Source organism: Bos indicus, chromosome 21, assembly GCF_029378745.1.
Source record: "Bos indicus isolate NIAB-ARS_2022 breed Sahiwal x Tharparkar chromosome 21, NIAB-ARS_B.indTharparkar_mat_pri_1.0, whole genome shotgun sequence".
Taxonomy (NCBI): Eukaryota; Metazoa; Chordata; class Mammalia; order Artiodactyla; family Bovidae; genus Bos; species Bos indicus.
The window spans coordinates 57,316,541-57,340,554 of record NC_091780.1 but is presented as its reverse complement, the minus strand read 5'-3'; the positions used below and the strand labels follow the sequence as shown (position 1 = coordinate 57,340,554).

Sequence of the window (24,014 nt, the reverse complement as noted above, 5' to 3'; positions counted from 1 at the left end):
TCCTTTTATCAAATGTAAGCATGGGCTGGCCTTTAACCCTACTCAGTAGTCATGTAAGGATGTGAGAGTTGGGCCCTAAAGCAGGCTGGGTGCTGAAGAATTGATGCTTTCCAATTGTGGTGTTGGAGAAGACTCTTGAGAGTCTCTTGGACTGGATGGAGATCAAACCAATCAGTCCTAAAGGACATCAAGGCTGAATATTCATTGGAAGTGCTGATGCTGAAGCTCCAATACTTTGGCCACTCGATGCCAAGAGCTGACTCATTGGAAAAGACCCTGATGCTGGGAAAGACTGAAGGCAAAAGGAGAGGAGGGCAGCAGAGGATGAGATGGTTAGATAGCACCACCAACACAATGGATATGAATTTGAGCAAACTCTGGGAGATAGTGAAGGACAGGGAAGTCTGGAGTGCTAAAGTCCATGGGGGTCAGAAAGAGTTGGACACAGCTCAGTGACTGAACAACAACAACATCTTTGACTGTCATCCTTTTCGGTGGTGGGGGGAGTCTGTTAGTAGCTATTTGCAACTTCTTTTCTACATAAGAAAACACACACACACACCTTGGCATCTATGGGGATTTAAACCTCTATCTGAACAAGCTTGGAAGCAGTGTCGGCTGCACGTCATGGTGAACATAGCTGATCTTTACTGTTATGATCAATTTGCTATGTCGCTAGCTCACACCTGATGCCTGAACAGAACCCTTTCATCTCCCAATAACCTGCAGACAGTGGCGATCATGTCCATTTCGCAGAGGGGACAACTGTGGCTCATGGAAGCTGAGTCCCCTGTCCAGGTTTCATGGCTCCAGTGGGGAGAACCAGGATTCACAGCCAGTCCCATGTGACCCCACAGCTCTTCTTCTCCCGCCAAACTGTTCCTCTTGGGTTAAGAGCCTGTTGCCCGTGTGCCTCTGAAGCTAACACACACCTGTGCCCTGTGTGTTAGGTGGCACCAGGTGTTAGGAGGAGAGTGAAGTGGCTGCATGGATACTACTGAGGTGTGAGTGGCTTGCAGGTGAACTTCACAATAGAAATGCAGAGGTTCTGTACCCGCTTCTCTTGCTGTTCACGGGCTCCCCAGGTGGGTGAAAGGAAGAGGGGGAACCCCACAAGATGATATACAGAGTGAGAAGAAGGGGGCTCCTGTTTGGCCCCACCTAGCCAGTGAAAGGTTTGCCCAGGTAGCAGTCATGTGGGGCCAGAGGGGCTAGGCCAAAGCCTCTCTTCCTGGAGATTCTAAGAGCAAACTGAGAGGCCATTCAGGTGAGTGGTTGAGATCCTAGACTCTGGGGATCAATACCCGGGTTCTAATCCCAACTCTAGAATTCAGTAATTGTGTAACTAGTTGTGCAGTAGTTGTTAACTGCCTAACTAACCGGACAAATGACTTACTCTCTAGGCCTCAGGTTCCTCATCTGTGAAATGGGCACAATAAAACTGCTTACCCCATTGGGTTGCTGTGAGGACTAGAACAGTTTACCTAAAGTTTATATCTGTGCCTGGACATAGGAAGGGGGGACAAACATCCCTGGGCAGGGGCTATGGAAAGGGCCGCCTGGTGTTTGTCTCCCTCTGACTCCAGTCTCCATCACATTCCTCTATGGATGCTGAAAAGGAAGGGGGCCTAGTGATTAGCCCTCCAGAGCTCTTTCTAGAGAGTGTCTGCCATCCCTGCCACATTCCTCTTCCCATCACACCAGGGTGGCATGTCCCAGGCTGTCCATGTGAAGGTAACCTTCCCTCCCATGGACACTGTGGACCATGCTGTGTCTACCTGGGCATCCCCGATACACAGCACAGCTTCAAATGACTCTGCTGAAACCCCTTCCTGCTGAGAAATAAGCCAAGGTCTTTCAAGGTAGGGGAGTTGCTGAAGGTGATCCAGCAGTGCCTGCAGTCACTCTTGATCCTAGCTTTCCCACCTCCGGCAGGTGCCGGGCAGGGGCTGTCCGCACGGTCCACCCCCTCTCCCGCCACTCACCAGCCACACCATCAGGTAGGAGAAGACAGCGATCCACAGCGTGGCGATGACGAAGGTGAGCATGAAGAACTTCTCCCAGCGGGGCTTGCTGCAGTTGGGGATGGTGATGCACAGGAGGAAGATGAGCGGCCAGGTGAACACCCACTTGACTTTGTCCCCTCTTGCCTCTGCAGAGGGGTGGGGTGGAGCCAGAAGGGGGAGAAACACTAGGTTACACACCATCAGTCTACCTGCAGGTTTACTTTCCATGCCAAACAAGAAAATGCTACGAATATGACTCCCAGCAACGGACTCCACAGAACGCCACGCCTCCGGATTGTCAACCTGGAAGTGATCGCAGCAAAACGGTTGAGTGCTTGTTGACTGAATAACCACTGTCAGTCCAAATCCTTCATTTGACAGGGTGAGGAAAATGAGACCCAGAGCTGGAAAAATTTGTACAGGACAGCTGGAATGGGATGTTGAGTATGAATAGGCTTTGGAGTCAAACGTGCATTGGAATTCAAATGACCTTGAGCAATCCCCTCAACTCCACTTCCTCCTCTGATAATAACAGATGTAAGTGACAACCCAATAGTTGATGCAGGGAATATTTGCTACGTGAAGCAGGCATAATGCTAAGCATTTTGCATTTTAGTAGTTTTCTTCATCTGTTAAAAGGAAACAATACCTCTTTCTTGGTTGTTGCAAAAATGACATGATACAATGTATATAAAACAGCCAGCACAAAGAACTTGGCAAAGAAGGTGCTCTAGAAATCTCAGCTCATTTGCTCCAAGGTCATAAACTCCACCAGTGGCAGATGCAAGACTAAAAAATGGTGTTCTGCTGACAGGTATGACCTCACTGACCCCTACCAAGGGAATCCACAAACAATTTAACTGAGGAGAAGTGGCCACTGAGTACAAGCATAGTGTAATTATCCTTAATAGGTGGCTTATCCTTAATAAGCCACTGGGTATTTTGAGCACATGCACGCTCAAAGCAGGCTTGTGGGTAATGCCAAAGATTTGGTGGAGGAAGGACCTCTGAAAATTCTCTCCTCCATAAAAGCAATGCAAACATTAGCAAAAATGGTCTGAGTCAACTTGTTTTAGAACTCTGGAAATTAACCAAAGCCTTGTAGCCATCCAGGGAGTGTTTATTTAAGAAAATAATCTGGGTAAAATTAAGAACAGTGAACTTCATAGAGTTTTAACTTGCCTTGTTTTCATTTTCTTTCATCAGCTTTGGAGCAGTCTTGAAAAACCAGGAGCCTGGCATCCACCAGAGGGGGAAGGACAGGATTAGAGTTCCTTCCAAGTCTGTTCCCAGAGGACTAGCATTATCTGACCTGTCTGCTGGCTTCCTGGAAGACCCTGCTTTCAAGGTGTCTTTATTTTACCTGAATCAGAGCTCACCCAGTATGAATAGCCTTTTCCTTGAGGGCATTTGTTGAAAACAATCAGAGACAATTGTTGAAAACTGTGCTGCCTGCAGTGGCGGAAAACAGCTGGACAAACAATAGGTTAATGAAAAAGCTTAAAAGGAAAAGCTGGGAATGAGATATCCCTAGAGGACTTGGAAAAGCTCCCAGGTAGTTCTAGGAATACGAAAGTTCATAACAGGCGTAGGGCTGTTCCCAGGGTTATCTGCATTCTTAGGAAAGACTTGGCTTCCCAGATGGCTCAGTGGTAAAGACTCTGCCTGCCCATGTAGGAGCCGCAGGAGACGCGGATTTGATTCTGAGTCGGGAAGATCCTTTGGAGGAGGAAATCCACTCCAGTATTCTTGCCAGGATAATCCCATGGTCAGAGGAGTCTGGTAGGCCCCAGTCCATGTAGTCGTAAAGAGTTAGACAGGACTGGGCAGCTGAGCATGCAGGAAAGACTTGAGAACACCTTAATCTTTCACTTCTGCCTAACATTGAGACTCTGAGAAAACAAGAAGTAAAGGCTAAGGTGGAGTTGTAAACTGCCTGAGTGTTAAAGGCGTGCCCCCAAACACACACAGAACCCAGCAAAGAGAAGGAGACTTGTTTTGAGCCAGGCATCTAAAGAAATCTCTGTAATCATTAGCAGATATTTCAGGGGTCATACAACAAACAATATAGATTTTACAGAATTAGAAAAGTCACCAAACAAACAACAACAACAACAATAGTAAAGCAACAACAAACAGCCATGGGAATGGGAAGGAACCTGATTTCTTATTATTACTTCACGTTACATTATTTTAAATGTGCATTTTTATCAACAACAAATTATGAGACATGCAAAGAAACAAGATAATACAGCCCGTACACATGAAAACAGCAGCTAATAGAAAGTATCTCTGACATTGGATTTACTAGACAAAGGCTTTAAATCAGCTGTATTTAAACATAGCTGATTTAAACTGTGCACAAAGAAGTTTTAAATATGTCTTAAAAATAAATGAGAAGTACAGGAATGATTTCTCATCAGAGAATATCATCAGAGAAGTAAAAACTATAAAAAGAACCAACAGAAAGTTGAGAGGGGTTGAGAGGTACAATAACTTAAATGAAAATTTCACCAGAGGGGCTCAACAGCAAATCTGTGCAGGAAGAAGAAAAATATCAATGACCTCAGAGACAGGTGAACTGAGATCTAGTCTCAGGAACAAAAACAGAGTAAAGAAAAATGAACTGTGTCTCAGAGACCTGTGGCACAGCATCAAACATGCCAATGTGTGCATATGAGAATATAAAAAAAAAGAGGAGAGAGAAAAGGGGGTAGGAAGAATACTTGAAGAACTCATGCTCAAAAACTTTGCATATCTGATGAAAAACATTCAAGAAGAAGACACCTTCTCAAGTTCACATGGAACATTCTGTAGGGTAGACCATATGTTAGGTCATAAAACAGGCATCAATACCTTTAAGTTCAGTTCAGTCACTCAGTCATGTCCGACTCTTTGTGACGCAGCACGCCAGGCCTCCCTGTCCATCACCAACTCCCAGAGTTTACCCAAACTCATGTCCATCTAGTTGGAGATGCCATCCAGCCAACTCATCCTCTGTCGTCCCCTTCTCCTTCTGCCCCCAGTCCCTCCCAGCATCAGGGTCTTTTCCAATGAGTCAACTCTTTGCATGAGGTGGCCAAAGTACTGGAGTTTCAGCTTAAGCATCAGTCCTTTCAATGAACACCCAGGACTCATCTCCTTTAGGATGGACTGGTTGGATCTCCTTGCAGTCCAAGGGACTCTCAAGCATCTTCTCCAATACCACAGTTCAAAAGCATCAATTCTTCGGCGCTCAGCTTTCTTCACAGTCCAACTCTCACATCCATACATGACCACTGGAAAAACCATAGCCTTGACTAGATGGACCTTTGTTGACAAAGTAATGTCTCTGCTTTTGAATATGCTATCTAGGTTGGTCATAACTGTCCTTCCAAGAAGGAAGCCTCTTTTAATTTCATGGCTGCAATCACTATCTGCAGTGATTTTGGAGCCAAAAAAAAGTAAAGTCTGACACTGTTTCCACTGTTTCCCCATCTATTTGCCATGAAGTGATGGGACCAGTTGCCATGATCTTTGTTTTCTGAATGTTGAGCTTTAAGCCAACTTTTTCACTCTCTACCTTCACTTTCATCAAGAGGCTTTTTAGTTCCTCTTCACTTTCTGCCATAAGGGTGGTGTCATCTGCATATCTGAGGTGATTGATATTTCTCCCAGCAATCTTGATTCCAGCTTGTGCTTCTTCCAGCCCAGCGTTTCTCATGATGTACTCTGCATAGAAGTTAAATAAGCAGGGTGACAATATACAGCCTTGGCATACTCCTTTTTCTATTTGGAACCAGTCTGTTGTTCCATGTCCAGTTCTAACTGTTGCTTCCTGACCTGCATACAGATTTCTCAAGAGGCAGGTCAGGTGGTTGGTATTCCCATCTCTTTCAGAATTTTCCACAGTTTATTGTGATCCACACAGTCAAAGGCTTAGAAGGATTTAAATCATGTAAAGTTTATTCTACAACCTTTCCACATTGGAAAGAAATTAGAAATTAATAACAGAAGGAAAACTGGAACATTTACAGATACGTAAATATTAAATAACACACTCCTAAACGACCAATGGTTCAAAGAAGAAATAATAAGGGAAATTAGAAAATACTTTGAGATGAATGGAAATGAAAAGAGAACATACCAAAACATATGGAATGCAGTGAAATCAGTGCTTAGAGATTTATAGCTATAAATTCCTATATTAAAAAGGAGGAAAGGACACAAATCAGTGACCTAACTTTACAACTTAAGAAACAAAAAACAGGCAATTAAGTCCAAAAAAAGAAGAAAGGAAATAATCAAGATTGAAGCAGAAGTATGTGAAATAGGAAAAAAATCCCAGAACCAATTAAATGAAAAATTGGTTCTTAAAAAGATAACAAAATTGACAAATCTTTAGATAGAGTGACCAAGAAAAAAAGAGAGAAGACTCAAATGACTAAAATCAGGAATTAAAGAAGGATTCCACCATGAATCTTACAGAAATAAAAAGAATTATTAAGGAACACTATGAATAACTGTGTGCCAAAAAACTAGGTAACCTCGGTGAAACAGAAAAAACATTCCACAAAGACAGAAACAAACTGACTCAAAAAGAAAGAGAAAACCTCAAGAGACACATAGCAAGAAACTGAAATAGTAATCAGAAAACTTCCCTTAAGGTAAAGCCAGGACCAGATGGTTTCATGGGTATTTCCACCAAGTGTTTAAAGAAGAATTAGCATGAATCCTTTGCAAAGTTTTCCAAAAGATCAAGAAGGAGAGAACACTTCCCAATTTGCTCTATGAAGCCAGTAGTACCCTGATACCAAAGCCAGACATTAAGAGAAAACAAAACTACATACCAATATCCCTTATGAATATAGATGCAAAAATTCTTAACATTCTGGCAAACTGAATCCAGCAACACATAAAAAGAATTATACACCAGTACCAAGTAGAATTTATCCCAGGAAGGTAAGGTTGGTTTGACATATGAAATTCAATCATAAACCACATTAACAGAATAATGAACGAAAAAGCACAATCCTCTCAATTGATACAAAATCCAACACTCTTTTATGATAAAACACTTAGCAAACTAGGAATAGAAAAGAATTTCCTTAGCTTGATAAAGGGCACCCACAAACACCCGACACTTCACATCACATTTAATGGTGAAAGGCTGAAAACCTTCAACAAGATGAGGATGTCTGCTCTTAGAACTTCTATTCAACACTATTTTGGAAGTTTGAGGCAGGAACAGTAGGCAGTTCCTCAATACGTCCCACAAAAATCTGTACTCAAATATATATAGCAGCATTTTTTCATAACAGCCCCAAAGAGGAAACAACCCAAATAACCATGAGGTTACAAATGGATAAACAAAATGTAGCATTTTTTTAAATAAAATAACAAATAATAAAATAACAAAATAAACAAAATCAATGGAATGTTTTTATAAACAAAATCAATGGAATGTTTTTCATGCATAAGAAGGAATGAAGCATTGAAACTACATTGCATGGATGAACCTATAAGACACTGTATGAAATGAAAGAAGCTAGGACTTCCTTGGTGGTACAGTGGATAGGAATCTGTCTGCCAGTGCAGGGCCCGTGCAGCAGGGAAGACCCAGTATAGCCAAAAATAAATAAACAATCAAAAAATTATATGGTGGTGATGTTACACAACTTTGTGAACATACTAAAAAAACATTGACTTGTATACTTTGTAAGTATGAATTTTACGGTTGATAAATTATAGCTCAATAAAAAAGAAATTGCAAAGTAGGCTGGCAATAGCAGTTTTAGCTCTGAACACCTGTGCTTGAATCTTCCTAAGTCACTAAAATCGTATTTGCTAAGAAAAAACATCCAGTCTGTTTATGAATCAAGAAAATACGGTTAGCTAGAAATCAGCAAATTCATTCTAGATGCTACACCTAGAAAAACATCTATCTTCCCAGATCTTCCTCTACATACACCTTTCTGTATTTTGTAATCCTTGCACAAACAGAAGAAAGCTTTCCTAATTAGTTTGTCCAAAATTTCAACCCACATCCCAACTCATCCAGGCTGCCAGAGAAGGAGGGCATCCCCATAAATGACCTAAAACCCTGCATGTAAGGGAAGGATTTACTTTGGGGAATCGTAAACCTGGCCACTTCCAGGCAGGCTTACGAGTGTCTTTGCAGGTACATATACATGCCACAGCAGAAGGATAATGTCTTATTTTCACAGGCACCGAATTGCATCTGATGTCAGTTTGCCTAGTACGGATTTCACATCTGGTTTGGACATCTGATCTGGCCCCACTCAGCTAGCAGGCCTCAAGGCCCACAATTGTTTACTAAGAGAAAATGCCCCATTTGACCTGTTCTACGGCTTTTTTTCAACTGTTGGATGAGGCCCATTAGTGGATGGGATTGTGAAATCAATTAAGTGGGTGGCATCTAGTATTCCCCTAAAAAGAAAAAAGTATTATAGCTACGGTATATAGTGAGTTAAATATTACTCTGAAGACTTCTGTTCCTTTTTATAGATATCCATGCATATGTGTGTGTGTGTGTGTGCGTGAGTGTGTGCGCAAGATAATTATTACTGTGGGTCATGGTCCAAGTGTGGAAAACATTCACAGTGATCATGCTGTGCCCCTTCCCTCCACCCCCACCCCCATCTTCCTCTGGCCTTCAGCGTCTACATTGTTTAATCAGGCACTGTAAGACACCAAACACAGAAATGATTGCTGTGGTTTCCAGGAGCGAATGCAAGGCAGGGTGAGCAGGCTTAGGATTGGCTCGCTTGAACAATCTCAGGAGGTTCTTGGGGGACAGGGCTGTCTCCAGTTATCTGGTACTTGACCATGGGTGATTAGGGTAAGGGAATAGAGCCTCCTGCAGTGAGAGAGCCAGATGGGACCCTGGTTGATCAGCACCAGGGAACAGAGCCTCCTGGCGTGTGAGAGCCAGATGGAGGCCGGTGATTCAGAATACTGGGCTCAGGCTTGGTTAGTCTGCAAATGAAAAGTGTAGTTCTGGATGGGTAGTTTGCTATCTCTAAGAACTGGCTAGCCGGAGCAATGCTAGGTTGTGCTGGGCATTTATTGTACTTGCCTGCCCAGCATCCATTCCCCCTTACTGGTAACAGCAAGCTAATTTTTTTTTTAGGGAACTGGCCCTTCACGCCACATCATTCACATGGTTTGGAGGGCCGACTCTACTTCCTAGCTCTATGGGTGGGGTGTGCGAGTCAAGCTTGGCTAACCGTGCATTCCATAAACACTTAGTGTGTTCATTCTCTGTGCTGGCACTATTCTGGGTTCTGAGAATCTACCAGGGCACAAGTCAACAACCCTTGCCGCTGAGTGGCTTACACAGGTTTGGGCTTGAGTGGATAACCCCTTTAGAGACCTGTGTGTGGATTTTGCTGAGAATCACTGTCTATAATATCCATTATCCCTTCCTCCTTGTTAACAGAACCTTATTTTGCTTTGGACAGTAGGTTCACAGCTAAAACCCTTAATTTCCTAGGCTTCCTGGCAGGAAGGAGTGGCCACGGAACAGTTCTGGACTATGAGATGTAAGTAGATGTCTATGTGGTGGGGTTTCCAGAAATGTGACTATCTTCCTGATAAGAAGAGACGGTTTATGGACACACCTCTTGTCCTTTGTCCTTCCTCCTTGTTCCTGCCTGGAACATGAACATACAAGCCACAGGAGCCACTTGGCAAACTTGAAGACAAAAGTCACCTGCTAAGGAGGGAGGAACGGAAATGGAACACCAATGGTATAACAGAGTACAAGACTCCCTAATCGCAGGACTTACTATGTGATTGAAAATAAACCCCTTGAGGTGAAGTCTTTGTCACTTAAATTTTCTGCTACATGCAGCCCAATGCAATCCTCAGTCAGCCAGAGGCACCACTTGTATGTACGCTGGGTTAACCCAGTGGGATATAAGCCTAGACGGCTGGTGGTCATCTTGGCCAGCTACCTGAGGATGAAGCTGGTGCAGGGGAAAGCCTTGCTGAGAGATGGACAGGGTCTTGCAGCCACTTGAGCCCAGTGTCAAGCTTTGCCTGAAGGTAGATTCTCCCGGTGAATCGGCCACTGTGGGTCCTTTGGCTTAAACCAACCTGAGTTGGATTTCTGTAACATCAAGCCTAGACTAATTTATGGGGCAAAGTGATAAGAGTTTGGGGGTCTACAGGGTGACAGTGTTTATCCTGAGGGACACTCCTCTGACAATGAGCCCCTCCCTACCACCACCAGCTGCCATCCTTCAAGTGCAATGTCGAGGGTATCTGAGAGACGCTCACTGTGTACTCTGATGTGCAAACATAAGCAAGAGAAAGAAGAGCTGCTGGTGTTTCTTTCCCTCTTAGATTTCTTTTTTGAAGCAGGAAATCACAATTATGTGAAAAAAAATCTTTACAAATGAACTCTAACAAAACAGATGGCTAATCATACTGGTGCAAAAAATTAAGAACAGATGCAGTTGCTAATGAAAAACTTCAAACAAAATAATGTGGACAATTAACTACCTAGAGTGGTTAACTTGTGGTATGAGGGGGTGTGTGCTACTGGATGAAGTATTCATGGGCGGTAAACCAGGAGTCTTTACACGAAAGCATAGGTCTAAGACCAGTGGTTCTCAAACTGCAGTATAAATCAGAATCCCCTGGAGCTAATGATTGGGCAGCTTTGGAGTTGGCGGGCGAGGTGGTTCACGAATTTGCATTTGTAACAAGTTCCCTGGTGCTACTTATGCTGCTTATCCAGCTTGAGAAACACCATTCTAGATTGACTCGATTTAAAAACTGAGATAATAAAGATATAAAATTCACCACTATTAAAGTGTATGATTAGGTGGTTTTAGTATATTAGAAAGTGAAAGTGAAGTCGCTCAGTCGTGTCCGACTCTTTGCGACCCCATGGACTGTTTGTAGCCTACTAGGCTCCTCCATCCATGAGATTTTCCAGGCAAGAATACTGGAGTGGGTTGCCATTTCCTTCAGGCTATATAATTTTAGAAGATTTTCAGGATCCTGAAAAAAAAACCCCTCCCTATTACCAATATTCCCCATTTCTCTTCCTCTCAAGCTCTATGAGTGATCTACCCTCTCTCTGTAGATTTGCCTATTCTGGACATCCTATATACCTGGAATCATAGTATGTGGCCTTTCATGCCCAGCTTCTCTCACTTAGCAGAATGTTTTCAAAGTTCATCCATGTTGTAGCATGAACAGTGTCTCATTCCCTTTTATGGCCAAATAATATTCCATTATATGAATATATTATATTTTGTTTAACCTGTTAATCACTTGGATATTTGGATTATTTCTACTTTTAAGCTACTATGAATAATGCTCTTATGAATATGTATGTACAAGTTTTTCTGTGGACATATGTTTTCATTTCTCTTGCATATGTAACTAGGAGTTATAACTAGAACTGATGCGCCGCACAGCATGGTGCAGTATGGACATGAGTTTGAGCAAACTCTGGGGGGACAGGGAAGCCTGGCGTGCTGCAGTCCACTGGGTCGCCAAGAGTTAGGACACAGCTGAGTGACCGAACAACAACAATGGTGACTTTACATTTAAGCCTTCCAGCCTGGTTTCCAAGATGCTGCACCATTTTACATTCCCATCAGCAGTATATGAGGTTTCCAATATACCCACATCCTTGCCAACACATTAGTGTTGTCTCTCTTAACTATAGCCATTCTACTGAGTGGTGAGTGGTATCACACCGTGGTTTTGATTTGCATTCCCCTGATGACTAATAACGGTGAGTATCTGTCATGGATTTATTGGCTATTTATAAATCTTGGGAGAACTGTTGACTCAGATCTTTTGCCCATTTTAAAGGCTGGGTTGTCTTTTTACTGTTGAGTTCTGAGAGTTCTATAGTTCTCTATATAGAACTATATATTTCTGATACTAGATCCCTATCAGAAATACAATTTACAAATATTTTCTCCCATTCTAGGAGTTTTTCAACTTACTTCATAGATCCCATAAATCCCATAAGGTTTTAATTCTGATGAAGTCTGTTTTTTAATTTTCATTTTTTTGGCTACTTCTGCTATTGATATATATAAGAAACCATGGTCACAAATAACGTACACCTATGTTTCTAAGAGTTTCATATTTTTAGCTACTACGTTTAAGTCTGTCTCATATTAAGTTTCATATGTGGTGTGAATTAAGGGTCCAACTTCTTTTTTAAAAAAATATGGCTATCTAGCTTTCCTAGCACCATTTGTTGAGAAGACTATTCCTTCCCCCATTGAATTATTTTGGCACCCTTACCAAGAATTATTGATCTTTAAGTTCTTTTTCTTTTAATGCTCAGTTGTGTCCAACTCTTTGTGACCCCATGACTGTAACCTGCCAGGCTCCTCTGTCCATGGGATATTTTAAGCAAGAATACCAGAGTGGATTGCCATTTCCTCCTCCAGGGGATCTTCCTGACTCAGGGTTTGAACACATGTCTCCTGCATCTCCTGCAATGTCTGGGCATATTTCTGGACTCCCAGTTCTAGTTCATTGAGCTCTATTTCTATCCCATGCCACTATCAGGCAGTCTTGATGATTCTTTCTTTGTAATAAGTTTTGAAGTCAGGAAGTCTTTCAATTTTGTTCAAGATTGTTTTGGCTATTCTGGGTCCCCTGTATTTCCATGGGAATTTTAGGATCAGCTTGTCAATTTCTGCAAAAAGAAAAAAACAAACTGCCCCCCCCCAAATCTAGCATGGATTTTCACAATGATTGCATGAAATCTATAGATCAATTTGAGGACTATTACCACCTTAAAAATTTTAAATCTTTCAAGCATAAACTTAGGATGTTTTTCCATTTATTTAGATCTCCTTTCATTTCTTTCAATAATGTTTTATAGTGTTCAGTGTACAAGTCTTGTTCTATTTTTGTTAAATTTATCCCTAAGTACTTTATTGCTTTTTGATTGCATTATAAATGAAGTTTCTTACATTCATTTTTCATATTGTTAATGGATAGAAATAGAGCTGAATTTTGTATATTGACTTTGAAGCCTGCAAGTTTATTAATTCTAACGGTTGTTTTTTGTTTTTTTGGTAGATTCCCTAGGATTTTCTGTATATAAGATCATGTCATCTATGAACACACTTTTACTTCCTCCTTTCCAAATTGAATGCTTTTTGTTTTTTTCTTGCCTATTTACCCTGGATAGAACCTCCAGCACAAAGCTGAATAGAAGAGGTAAGAGGTGTCTTGTTTCTAATCTTAGGGGGAAGGTTTTCCGTCTTTCACCACTAAATATGACATTAATTTGGGGGTTTTATAGATGCCCTTTATCAGATTGAGGAAATTCACGCTATTCCTAGATTGTTTTTCCCCCGTTAAGAAAGGGTGTTGGATTTTGACCAATGCTTTTTCTGTGTCTGTTGAGATGATTGTGCAATTTTTGGCCTTTATTCTAATAATACAGCGTGTCTTATTGTTTTTCACATGTTGAACCAACCTTGCATTCCCGAGATAAATCTCACTTGGTTAACTGTTTATAAAGAGGAAAACCAAGTCCCATGAAGGTTAATGAACTGCCTAAACCTCGCAGAAAGTTAATGGCAGAGCCACAAACAGACCCTGCATGCCCGGCCGGTGACCTCTGAGCTGGTCCTTGTGGGGAGGTAAGGGGATGCAGTCGAGGGTGTAGCATTGTCAGGGATGGGTTAATGAACAGTCCTGTCACCATTATTCAACATTTGTGTTGTGTCTCACACATTTTGGAGGTGGTTTTCACAAACACTATTTTTCATATCAACTTGGGGGAGATATTCTCCCCACTTCACAGGTAAGGTTTGGTTCAGTGACTTAAACCTCACAAGCTCAGAGGCAGTACCAGGACTTGAATGCAGGTCTTTAGAGCCTAAATCTTGAGTCCTCTGTGCTATATTACTTGCCTGTTCTCTGAGTCCCATGATTTCAAAGCCTGTAAAAGTCCTTTTGCTGCCCACTGGTGGACAGCGTCATAAACTGTCAGATTAGAGCCTTACACTTTTAGCTCATGGCTGTGATCTAAACAGAAAAATCCTCTTAAGTAGGGGAACCATTAAAGTTTTCTTATTCCTTGGGGATGAATGAATCTTACCATCAATTTTTAGTTACTTCTAATACATTTTTGTTTTATCCTTAGACTTACCATTAAACTGATTGCTCTCTGAGGGGCACAGAAACTTCACAGTTAATGATAGTTAGATTGCCAGGTTCAAACCCAAGCTCCGGCATATTCTACCTCTGTGACCTTGGAAAAGTGTTTAGCCTCTGGGCATCTCAGTTTCCTAAACTGTGAAACGGGGATAACAACAGCCTTACCACACAGTGCTATTGTGAGACTAAAATGAGCCAACACATGAGATGCATTTAGCCCACACTTGGTGCAGAGTATGCACTAAATTTTAGCTTTTGTTGATAATAATGGTTAATTAAGTTCCACTTACTGAGTACCTACCACTGTCAAGCACAGGGTTGGGTGCTTTTATGGAAACTAAAACAGGTTTAAGACCCTGATGCTGGGAAAGACTGAAGGCGGGAGGAGAAGGGGACAACAGAGGATGAGATGGTTGGATGGCATCACCAACTCAATGGACATGAGTTTGAGTAAACTCTGGGAGTTGGTGATAGACAGGGAGGCCTGGCGTGCTGCAGTCTATGGGGTCGCAAAGAGACACAACTGAGCGACTGAACTGAACTAAAAACAGATTTCAAGAAGTAAGCTGTCTAGCCCAAGGTCACATAGCTAGGAAGTGGCAGACTAATCCAAAGCCTCTTAATGACACCATGTTGAATGCTGGTTTTGAGCCTAAGGGGACTAGAGAAACAAGGGGGGGGACCCTGTGGGAAGTAGATAAGATCAGGGTTGTAATTAAGCTAAGCTGCCAAGCTGAGGTTTGGGAGGAAGGGGAAGACAGAAGGGGAGCGTGTGAGAGAAAACAAGAGGCTTCAGTGAGGTCAGAGGCAGGACCTGCTGGGGGCTGACATGGAGACGTGGGCAGTCAGGCCTGAGTGCACAGGGACCAAAGGCCCAGTAAGAGACGCCCTGGCAGCTCACTGTAGAGCCTGGAGAGCTTGTGGGGGGCTGTGAAAGGCCGTCCCCAGGGAGGCAGCCTTGGCTTGGTCTCCCGCTCTCACAGCAGTCAGGTGCCATGGTTCAGCCTCTGGGACCCTGTTCATGCTTCCCCAAGAAGTGTTCCTCCTCTTGGAAAAGGGGGAGAGAACCAGACATGCAGTCCAGGACCCCCTGGTCAACACAGAAGCCAGGCTCAGAGTTCCCTCAGCGGGTGCAGACCCCAGAGACCCTTACCCCAGCTCTGCATCCATGTCCACAGCCCCCACCAAGTCAAGCTTCTGGACTGGATGTCAGTGGGTCCCAGAGCTGAGGTCAGTGAGTCGCCTCTCTTGTTCTATAGATGACCTCAAGCTACGGCCAGCTCTGCACTCCACCACAGGAACCTCAAGGCTTGTGGCCAGAGAGCTGTTCTGTCCTCTGTCACTCGTGACCGTGTGGCAGTGGGTGGACCTTCAACCTCTCTGAGCCACCCCGTCCTCAGCTGTGACGTGGTAACCTCCCCCGTCTCACCCACCCCGGGGATCTACGAGAAAACAAAAGAAAGGCAAGAAGTATGAAACTGACCATCCTGCCTCTGAAGGTTGCACCCTGAGTCTGGAGGCCCTGGGGAGTGAAATAAGAGTCAGGAACGCTTGACGGGCCCAACGGCAGGCCTTCTCACCTTACACATCCAGCAAACATCCAGGGCAGGCCTGTGGGCTCCCAGTGCTTACAAACCACATAGACCCAGCAGCTGGCTGCCTCCTCTCCTTCCTTCCTGCTGCCCTGTATTCCAGAGCACACACTCCAGCCTGGCAGAGTGCCCTCCTGGCCAAAGTCAACACTGGAACAAGGCCGAGGACAGCCCTCAGGGGTCAGGCAGACCTGGGGTACCAGCCCTGCCCGAGGCCCTTATTAACCTGTGTGCAGTCACCTGGGAAATGGGGACCACACCAGACACGCAAGCAGGGCTGTGTGCAGACTCTAAGCACCAAATAATAAGGTGTGTGTGGCCCAAGCTCCATGAAGAACGTGTCTGCCAAGCCATAGGTCAGGGCTCAGCCCCCTCCTCTGCCTCACTATGCAACTGGAAGCCACATGAGCCCCTCACCAGGTCTGCTCTGGTCTAAGTCATCAGTAAAGATTAGTTTCACTGCTTTTTTCCAGGCATCCCTGCAGCTCCCATGGGAGTGGACATGCTGAGCTGGGCCTCAGCAGCCCCCATGCCAACCTCCTCCTAGGGTGTCCATAGAGCACTTCCCAGACTCCCTTGCAGTTGAAGTTCTAGACTCAAATTGGGCTCCTTATTTTGAAAAACAGACTGAGGAGAGGCTGGGCCACCTTTCTGCTGCTTTTGAAGCACTGCTGTGAAACAGGCCTCTGGGGATTCTGTTTTGGCTACAGCGGCGCATTCCTGCCCAGGAGCTAGCTGAATGGGCACCAGGGATGCCTTCTCAGGCCTGACCAGCATCCTGGTGGCGGCTGCTGGTGGCAGCCTAGCTGTGGCAGTGGCCTCCTGGTCCCTGGGTCGTGACTGACAGTGAGTTTTTGAACATTTCAGCACATCCCAGTTCCCCACCTCCTCAATTCTGGGAGAGGTGGTGGCAGCCGGTTCAGCGGGAGTCATTGCTGGTACCCAGCCTGGAGTGTCCTTCCCACCACTGCGTAAGGGACCCACCTACTAGGTCTATCAATTCTATTCCTCCCACATCAGCGATCAGCATCCATCATCTCCTGATAACGCCCGAGGCACCAGTCATAGACCTACAAGGGGTGAGGGCGCGTGTGCTCAGCATCTCTTCTCTCCAAACAGCCCTCCCAGGGGCCACCAAAGCCACGCTGGCCAGCATGGCTACTGACCAGGGGTGGGCCCCTGACCTCTGGGCTGATAGCATTCTCCCCTTTAGGACTCTGGAATTCAGACGCAACCCTAGGCAACCAACTGAGGGAGGCAGGAAATGGCAGAAGTCAGTCTGGGGCCAGTGGGAGGCCACGGTCTGCCATGGGCACTGACGGTGGATTTGAGAAAAGCCAGTCCACAGCCAAGGAGCAGAATGAGACAGGCAGGCACGTGAAAGGAAGACAAGAGCCAGGAAGAGCCTCAACACGCATGAAGGCCCTGAGTCCAGCCCCTGGGTGAGTCCAACTGTTTGTGGGATCCACAACACACCCCTATATCCTTATGATAACTAAGATCCCCTTTTATCTCAAAGGAAGCTCATGTGAGCTTCTGTTGCCAGCATCCATAGACACTTCAGGCCCCCAGCACATGCCCAGCTCATGACAGGTCCTGAGCCCCTTCACCTCCCACCTCCCAGTTTGGACTGCGCTGGTCTGGCTGTGGGGTGATCACAGAGTAGATTCCAGGGCATGTGGCCCAGATGCCTGGCTCCATCTGGTCAATACTGACCCCTGGGCAAGCCCCGGCCCCTCCGTTTTTTGCTTTTGAAAACAAGAAGTTGGTCTAAAATTCCCCAGATTGCTTTTAACCATAGCATTCAGAGATCATTCAGAGACCATCTGTTGTTAACCACAGAGAATTCAGAGGAATGTTGCTTTCATTTATATTAAAAACAACCCTCTCCAAAAAAACCCTCTTTCTCTATTATGCTTTAGCAGCTGTTTTTATAAACCACTTATCACCAGAAAGCGGAAATAATCCAATTGTTCACCCACTGATGGAGTACATCATCGGTGTACTGATGGGGTACAGTATGGGGTACATCCATACAATGGAATATTATTCAGTCATGAAAAAGAAACAAAGGACCAACGCATGCCACAATGCGGATGAACCCTGAAAACATGCTAAGAAGGCACACTCTGGAAGACAGAGAAGGACAGGGAAGCCTGGTGTGCTGCGGTCCACGGGGTCACAAAGAGTCGGACATGACCGAGCAGCTAAAGAACAACAACAAAGAAGGCAGACACAAAAGGCCACTTATTTAATGATTCCATTTATATAAAATATCCAGAGTAGATAAACCCAAAGAGACAGAGTTAGCAGTTGCCAGGAGATGGGGGTGGGGTGGGGACGGAGAATAATTGCTAGCAAGTAGGGGGCTCCTTTGGAGGTGCTAAAGAAAACCAATTGTGGTAACGGTTGCACAACTTTGTGAGTAGATGAAAAACCACTCAACTGTGTACTTCAAAGGTGTGACTATTACGGCAAGTAAATTACACTTCAATAAAGCTGTTATATTAAGAAATTACAGTGCTCAGCCAGTGTTTGTTCTAATTAGGTGTGAGCTGACACCTCAGGGCTCCACAGTGACTGACAAGGCCACTTCTTTGAAATCCTGACCTTGACTTACGAGACAGTCTACCGACTGTGTGATTTCTCTGGCGGCTCCCACGAACTAGGCAAGAACAAATCATTTTTACCGTGAAGTGCCGTGTGCCTCTGGGGGCCTGGAGCAGGCAGAAATTGGGTGTGGAATTTCACATGTACGTGAGCCCGTGGCAGCAGCAGCTTCTCCTCTGTGCTCCCAGCCATGCCGAGCGGCTGAGAGGAAAGAGCAGGGCAGAGTTTTCTAGAGCTCCATTCCTGCAGTCCCCTTTACTGGGCTCAGAGAGACTAAGCAGCCTCTCCTCCCAGCCAGCACGGCTCTCTAGTTCCGTGTAGGACAGAGGAAGATGGGGATGGGGCGGGGAGAAGACATTCTAGAAACTTCCTGAAATCTTCAGATGGCTTGTGCTGAGTTTTCTGATGAACAAAATGTTTAGCTGTGTCATCCGAGGACTGAAGAGAGCATGCCAGGTCCCCAAAGGCCTATAATTCAAACTCAATTCAACATGGTTTCTTAACACAGACAAGTTCCTTGGTACCTACGTACCAGCTAGAAGACACCATGGACAGAGACAAGCATTTTCTTAAGGACTCCACAGGAAGAACGCAGAAGAATCCACTGGTTGGCCACAGTATTGTCCCTTAAGCACGTCTGGGGTGAAAATGCCAGTGTGGGGTGCTGTCCCTTCTTCCTGTGTGATCGTGGGCAACTAAACCTCTCTGAGCCTCAGCTTCTTCACCTGGGAAATGGGGATAACAGTACCCACCCTCCAGGGTGGTCCTGAGGACTTAATGAGTGCATGTGTGAACCACCCTGCCCGGTCCATAGGAAGCACTCAGTAAACTTCACCTCCTGTTACCATTCAACGGCTTTCCTGGTGGCTCAAATGGTAAAGAATCTGCCTGCAATGCAGGAGACCTGGGTTCAATCCCTGGGTCAGGAAGATTCCCTGGAGAAGGAAATATCTACTCCAGTATTCTTGACTGGAAAATTCCATGGACAGAGGAGCCTGGTGTGTTACAGTCCATGGGGTCACAAAGACTCAGACATGACTGAGTGACTAACATACACACGGTTTAAGAACCTCCAAAGGGCCTAGATTTCTGCTCCTGACTGTACCGGCCCGGGATGGCGTTTGTAGATCAGGAAGCTCAGGGTGGAAGGGTGGCTCCCCACATAATAGCTGTGTGACTTGGGAAGTCTCCTCTTGGAGCCTCAGTTTCCCTCTCTGTAAAATGGGGATAATGGTAATGCCTCCTTCTCAAGATAGATGCAAGGATGGAATGAAAATGCACGGTACAAAGAGAGAGTGGTTAGCCTGGGCCACCCAGGTTGGAAACCCTTGATTTCCACTTAGTAGCTGGGTGACAGTGGGCAAGTCACTGAACCTCTCTATGCTTCCCTTTCCTTCTCCATAAACTGGAGATGATCATCGTCCCCACCTTATGTGTTGTCATGAGGATTAAATGAGGGAATACATGTAAAGCTCTTAGAACAGGACATGGCACACAGAAGCTCCAGAAGAGCCCTGTAAGAATTCCCTATTTTTCATTCAATGCCTGACACACAAGACCCCAGTAGATGCGGCCACTTATAATAATGATGGACACAAGGGCCAGGATACCGGACACAAGATGTGATTTCCTTACCCTTATGGGAGCAGGAGGAGTCCAGTTGGAGGGCAAGGGTGTGGCCCATGGGGCAGGAGAATGTCCCAGACAGTACATCAGCCACAAACAGCATGTATTAAGGGTTCTCTCCAGCCAGACTGGGGCTCAGGGTCACTGTCTGGCCACTGCAGGGCAATGCCTGCGCTGCAGACCACAGTTCTCATGGGAGAAGGAGTTCCTCCCACTTTTCCTCTCTCCCCGCCAACAGCTAGCCCAGGATGCCCAATTACCAGCCTCTGTGGCCTGAAGTGGGCACAGCTGCACTGGGTGTAGATGTAAATCCAGCATCAGACCAGGCGGGCACCAGAGACAGGCTGTGGCTGGGTGCCCTCGGGCTCTGGTCTACAAGCCCAGTGACATATCATGTGGGTGGGCAGAGCCCAGGGGCTATGGGCTGGCATTTCCACCATCTCCACCCTTCAGCTGTGTGGTGAGGGCAGGAGATGATACATAAAATGTATCATGCAATCATCTGCTCAGATTTAACCCTCACGCCTGGAAGCTCCCAGAATCCAGGGTGTCCTGTTTCTACCTGGATCACCAAGGCCCAGAAGAGTCTGGTACCCAAATATTTACTGACTGAAATAATCATCTTGTCTGCAAAGTACCTGAAGCCCAGTGCCTGGCACAAAACAGGTGGATAGCATCAGATCAGATCAGATCAGTCGCTCAGTCGTGTCCGACTCTTTGCGACCCCATGAATCGCAGCACGCCAGGCCTCCCTGTTCATCACCAGTTCCCTCTTCCTGACTCTGGGAATGACCACGGTGCCAGACCTCCAGGGATTCTGACTCCCATGAACTTTCTAGAACATTGTTTATGGTCCAAGCAGGAGAGAGCGTGAGAAACCGGGTATAAGAGAAACCATGTGATTAAAGCAGGTTGTCATCCCAGGTGGCCCTAGTGATAAAGAACATACCTACCAATGCAGGAGACATAATAGACACAGGTTTGATCTCTGGGTCGGGAAAATCCTGTGCAGTAGGAAATGACAATCCACTCCAGTATTCCTGCTTGGAGAATCCCATGGACAGAGGAGCTTGGTGGGCTACAATCCATAGGGTTGCAAAGAGTGGGACATGACTGAAGCGACTTAACATGCAGGCATGTCATCCAAACGAACACTTACTGAGCACCCGTGTGTCACACAGAAGGGGTGAATAAAGACCTCTGTACTGCTTACAGAGGATGCCTTCATCCCATTTTGTGGATGAGGAACTGGGGTTTAGGAGATCAAAGAGTCACAGAGCTGGTGAGCAGTAGAACCAAGATTCCAACCCAGGACTTCTAGCCTCCAGCACCTGCCTCCCAGCCTGTCCCCAACCACACAGAAGAGCTGCACACCAGACAGCCTGGGCTCACTCCTTGATACCTGCAGCCACGCTAGTTCTGAGTGGAACAGATCCTCCCCTCTTCCCAGTGCCCCGCCCCTTATCCCTCCCCTGGCCCCAGCTTCCTTCCTGGACCCCAGTTTAGGAGACCACTAGCTCCACCCGCCCCTAAAGCCCCTCAGGGCATCCCCACGGTCTCAGATCATTGTGTTTCCACAACCAGTTGTTTAGTTGCTCAGTCGTGTCCAACTCTTTGCAACCCCATGAACTGTTGCCCACCAGGCTCCTTTGTCCATAGGATTTCCCAGGCAAGAATACTGGAGTCGGGTTGCCATTTCCTTCTCCAGGGGATCTTCCCAACCTAGGGATCGAACCCATGTCTCCACCAAGTCTCTTGCACTGCAGGCGGAGTCTTGACCACTGAGCCACAACCAGAGACGAGCTGAAAAGATGACAGGGATGAGTGGGTGGACGGAGGGCCTGCAGCTGGCAATGCGGAATCTCTCACAGGTGCTGTGTCCCATTGCCTGGCTCCACATTCCTGTGAACTCCTGTCCACACTGGCCTCAATTTCCCTTGGCTGCTGGACACACCTAAACATGCAGCAGCCACACAACCCCGTTCCCCCGCCCCCGCTTCTCACATTGAGGTTAGAGGAGATGGAGAGGAAGTACTTGCGGTTTCCCAGGGCGCCACCTGGAAACACTTCCGCAGGAACACAAAGGGAGCTTCCGCAGGGACACAAAGGGAGCTTCCGCAGGGACACAGGAAGCCCCGGCCCATTCCAGAGGCGAGCCCTGGGCGGAAGCTCTGCTGAGGGCCAGCCCAGGGGAATGTCCCAGAGCCTCTGGCTTGAAGAGGAATGTGGAACCAATTTCAACAGGAAGTTCCCACCCGCCAGGAAAGGCGGAGCTCCCTGGGAAAGGGTTCGTGGGTGCAGAGAACCCGGGAGTGATCTGGTCCCAGCCCTTGTAAGAGAACAGCATTCTGAGCTCCTCCCCTCAGGAGGTGACCTGCCCAGAGTCCCTGCAGGGAGCTAGACCTGGTTTCCCACAAGCCACTTGTCTAAGGAGCATCAGATTCTGGCACCAGGATGAGAGGAGGGGGTGGTTGGCCCCAGGGACCACCCAATTCAGTCCTGCCAAACTCAAAGCTTCAAGGAGATGGAAAGATGAGTTGCCCTTACATGCGGCTGCCTCCCTTTACAGAACGGCAGCTGCCCCAAAGGGCAGGTCCCTTCTCTGGTTTCCTGCAGAGCTCTGGACAATAAGCAGGGTCAGGAACAGCATCTAGATGAAGCGGCAGTAGGGGGTGGTGGTGATGACCCTGTGAGGCCCCACATCTGTAAAACAGGGATTCCATCCACCTCCTGGGGCTGGAGAACAGAACCCCCAAAGGGTAGCTTCTTCTCAGTCTGAACCCCCAGCAAGGCAGTCTGTTTCCTGGACTGTACTTGCATCTTCTTCCCTGGGACCATACTGCCTCTCCTCTCCTCTCCCCACCCCAAGCCATCTCCCAAATCAGGTGCCATCTGTGAGCCTGTTGTTAAACACAGAAATCTTTTTGGAAAAACATCAAGTTTTGGACTTGAAAATCTTGGAATTCTGTTGCCATTCAGGATGGCAGGACACCAAGAAAAAACCTCCGAGATGGGGCTAAAGAGCTCAGGCCTTTATTTCCCATCGTGGACTGCAGAGGATTATGGCTAAAGATGAAGACAGATTGGGTGTGTCTGGGGATCCTCTCACACACATTCCTGAAATCATTCACTTGATGGACATCTACTAAGCACCTACTATGTGTCAGGCTTGGGCACTGGGGATACAACAGCGAATGAAATAGACGAAGATACCTGCTGGCACGGAGCTGATTTTTTAGCCAGGGAGACACACAAGATGAAAGATATATATATTCAAAATACTTAGGTTAGGGTGGTCAGAGAAGGCCACACTGAGAAGGTGACATTTAAGCAGAGACCCGAGGAAGGGAAGGAAGTGAGTGATACAGGTAGCAGAACAGAGTGCATTTCAACAAAGGGCAAGTGCAAAGGTCCTGGGCTGGAGCATATCTGCTACTTTCTGAGAAGGACAGTTAGGAGGCCAGTGTGGCTGGAGCAGAGGTGAGGTCAGCGAGGAGCTGGCAGTCATATGACACTGGGCCCATCCAATGAGATGGGAGGACACTCAGGCCTGGGCCAGAGCCACATAGACTCTAACTTACTTATAGGTAGGAGTTATCATCAAACACATAAGGTGTAACTGTCTAAAGATCATGTGTGGCTTTAGCATATCCTGTCCCAGCAAATATGCAACACATGGGCAAAACGGCCTGCCCACACTGGAAGGGCTGGAGAGTCTGAGCATGTCCATAAAAATAATGTATGTGCTTTTCTTTACTGCATGAGAAAGCCCCACTGCCCTGGGCATTTGAGTGCGGTTACTACAGGTTACTGGGGTACTTCCCAGGCCTCCATTTGGCCAGCTGTCTGGCACCCCAGGCTCCCTAACCCTGGGCAGTGCCTGCCTCCTATGGCGGCTCTAACCCACAGTTCAGCACTGAGGAAGTGTTCATTGAGTGACTTAATGTTGGACCCTCACACCAGGCTCCCTGCCCTCCTGAGTCCAGCTCACCATCCTGAAGACCCAGGCTTGGAACCCTGG

The 24,014-nt window shown here is 46.2% G+C and overlaps 1 protein-coding gene across 2 annotated transcripts in view; it reads right to left on the bottom strand.

The window, feature by feature from the left end:
• The window catches only part of SLC24A4 (solute carrier family 24 member 4), a 194,720-nt gene that overhangs the window by 16,699 nt on the left and 154,007 nt on the right, over nt 1–24,014 (bottom strand). For both annotated transcript variants that reach the window (XM_070775573.1, XM_070775575.1), the window contains exon 13: nt 1,986–2,152. In XM_070775573.1, coding sequence (XP_070631674.1) covers nt 1,986–2,152 — 167 coding nt within the window. The remainder of the gene's footprint in view (nt 1–1,985; nt 2,153–24,014) is intronic.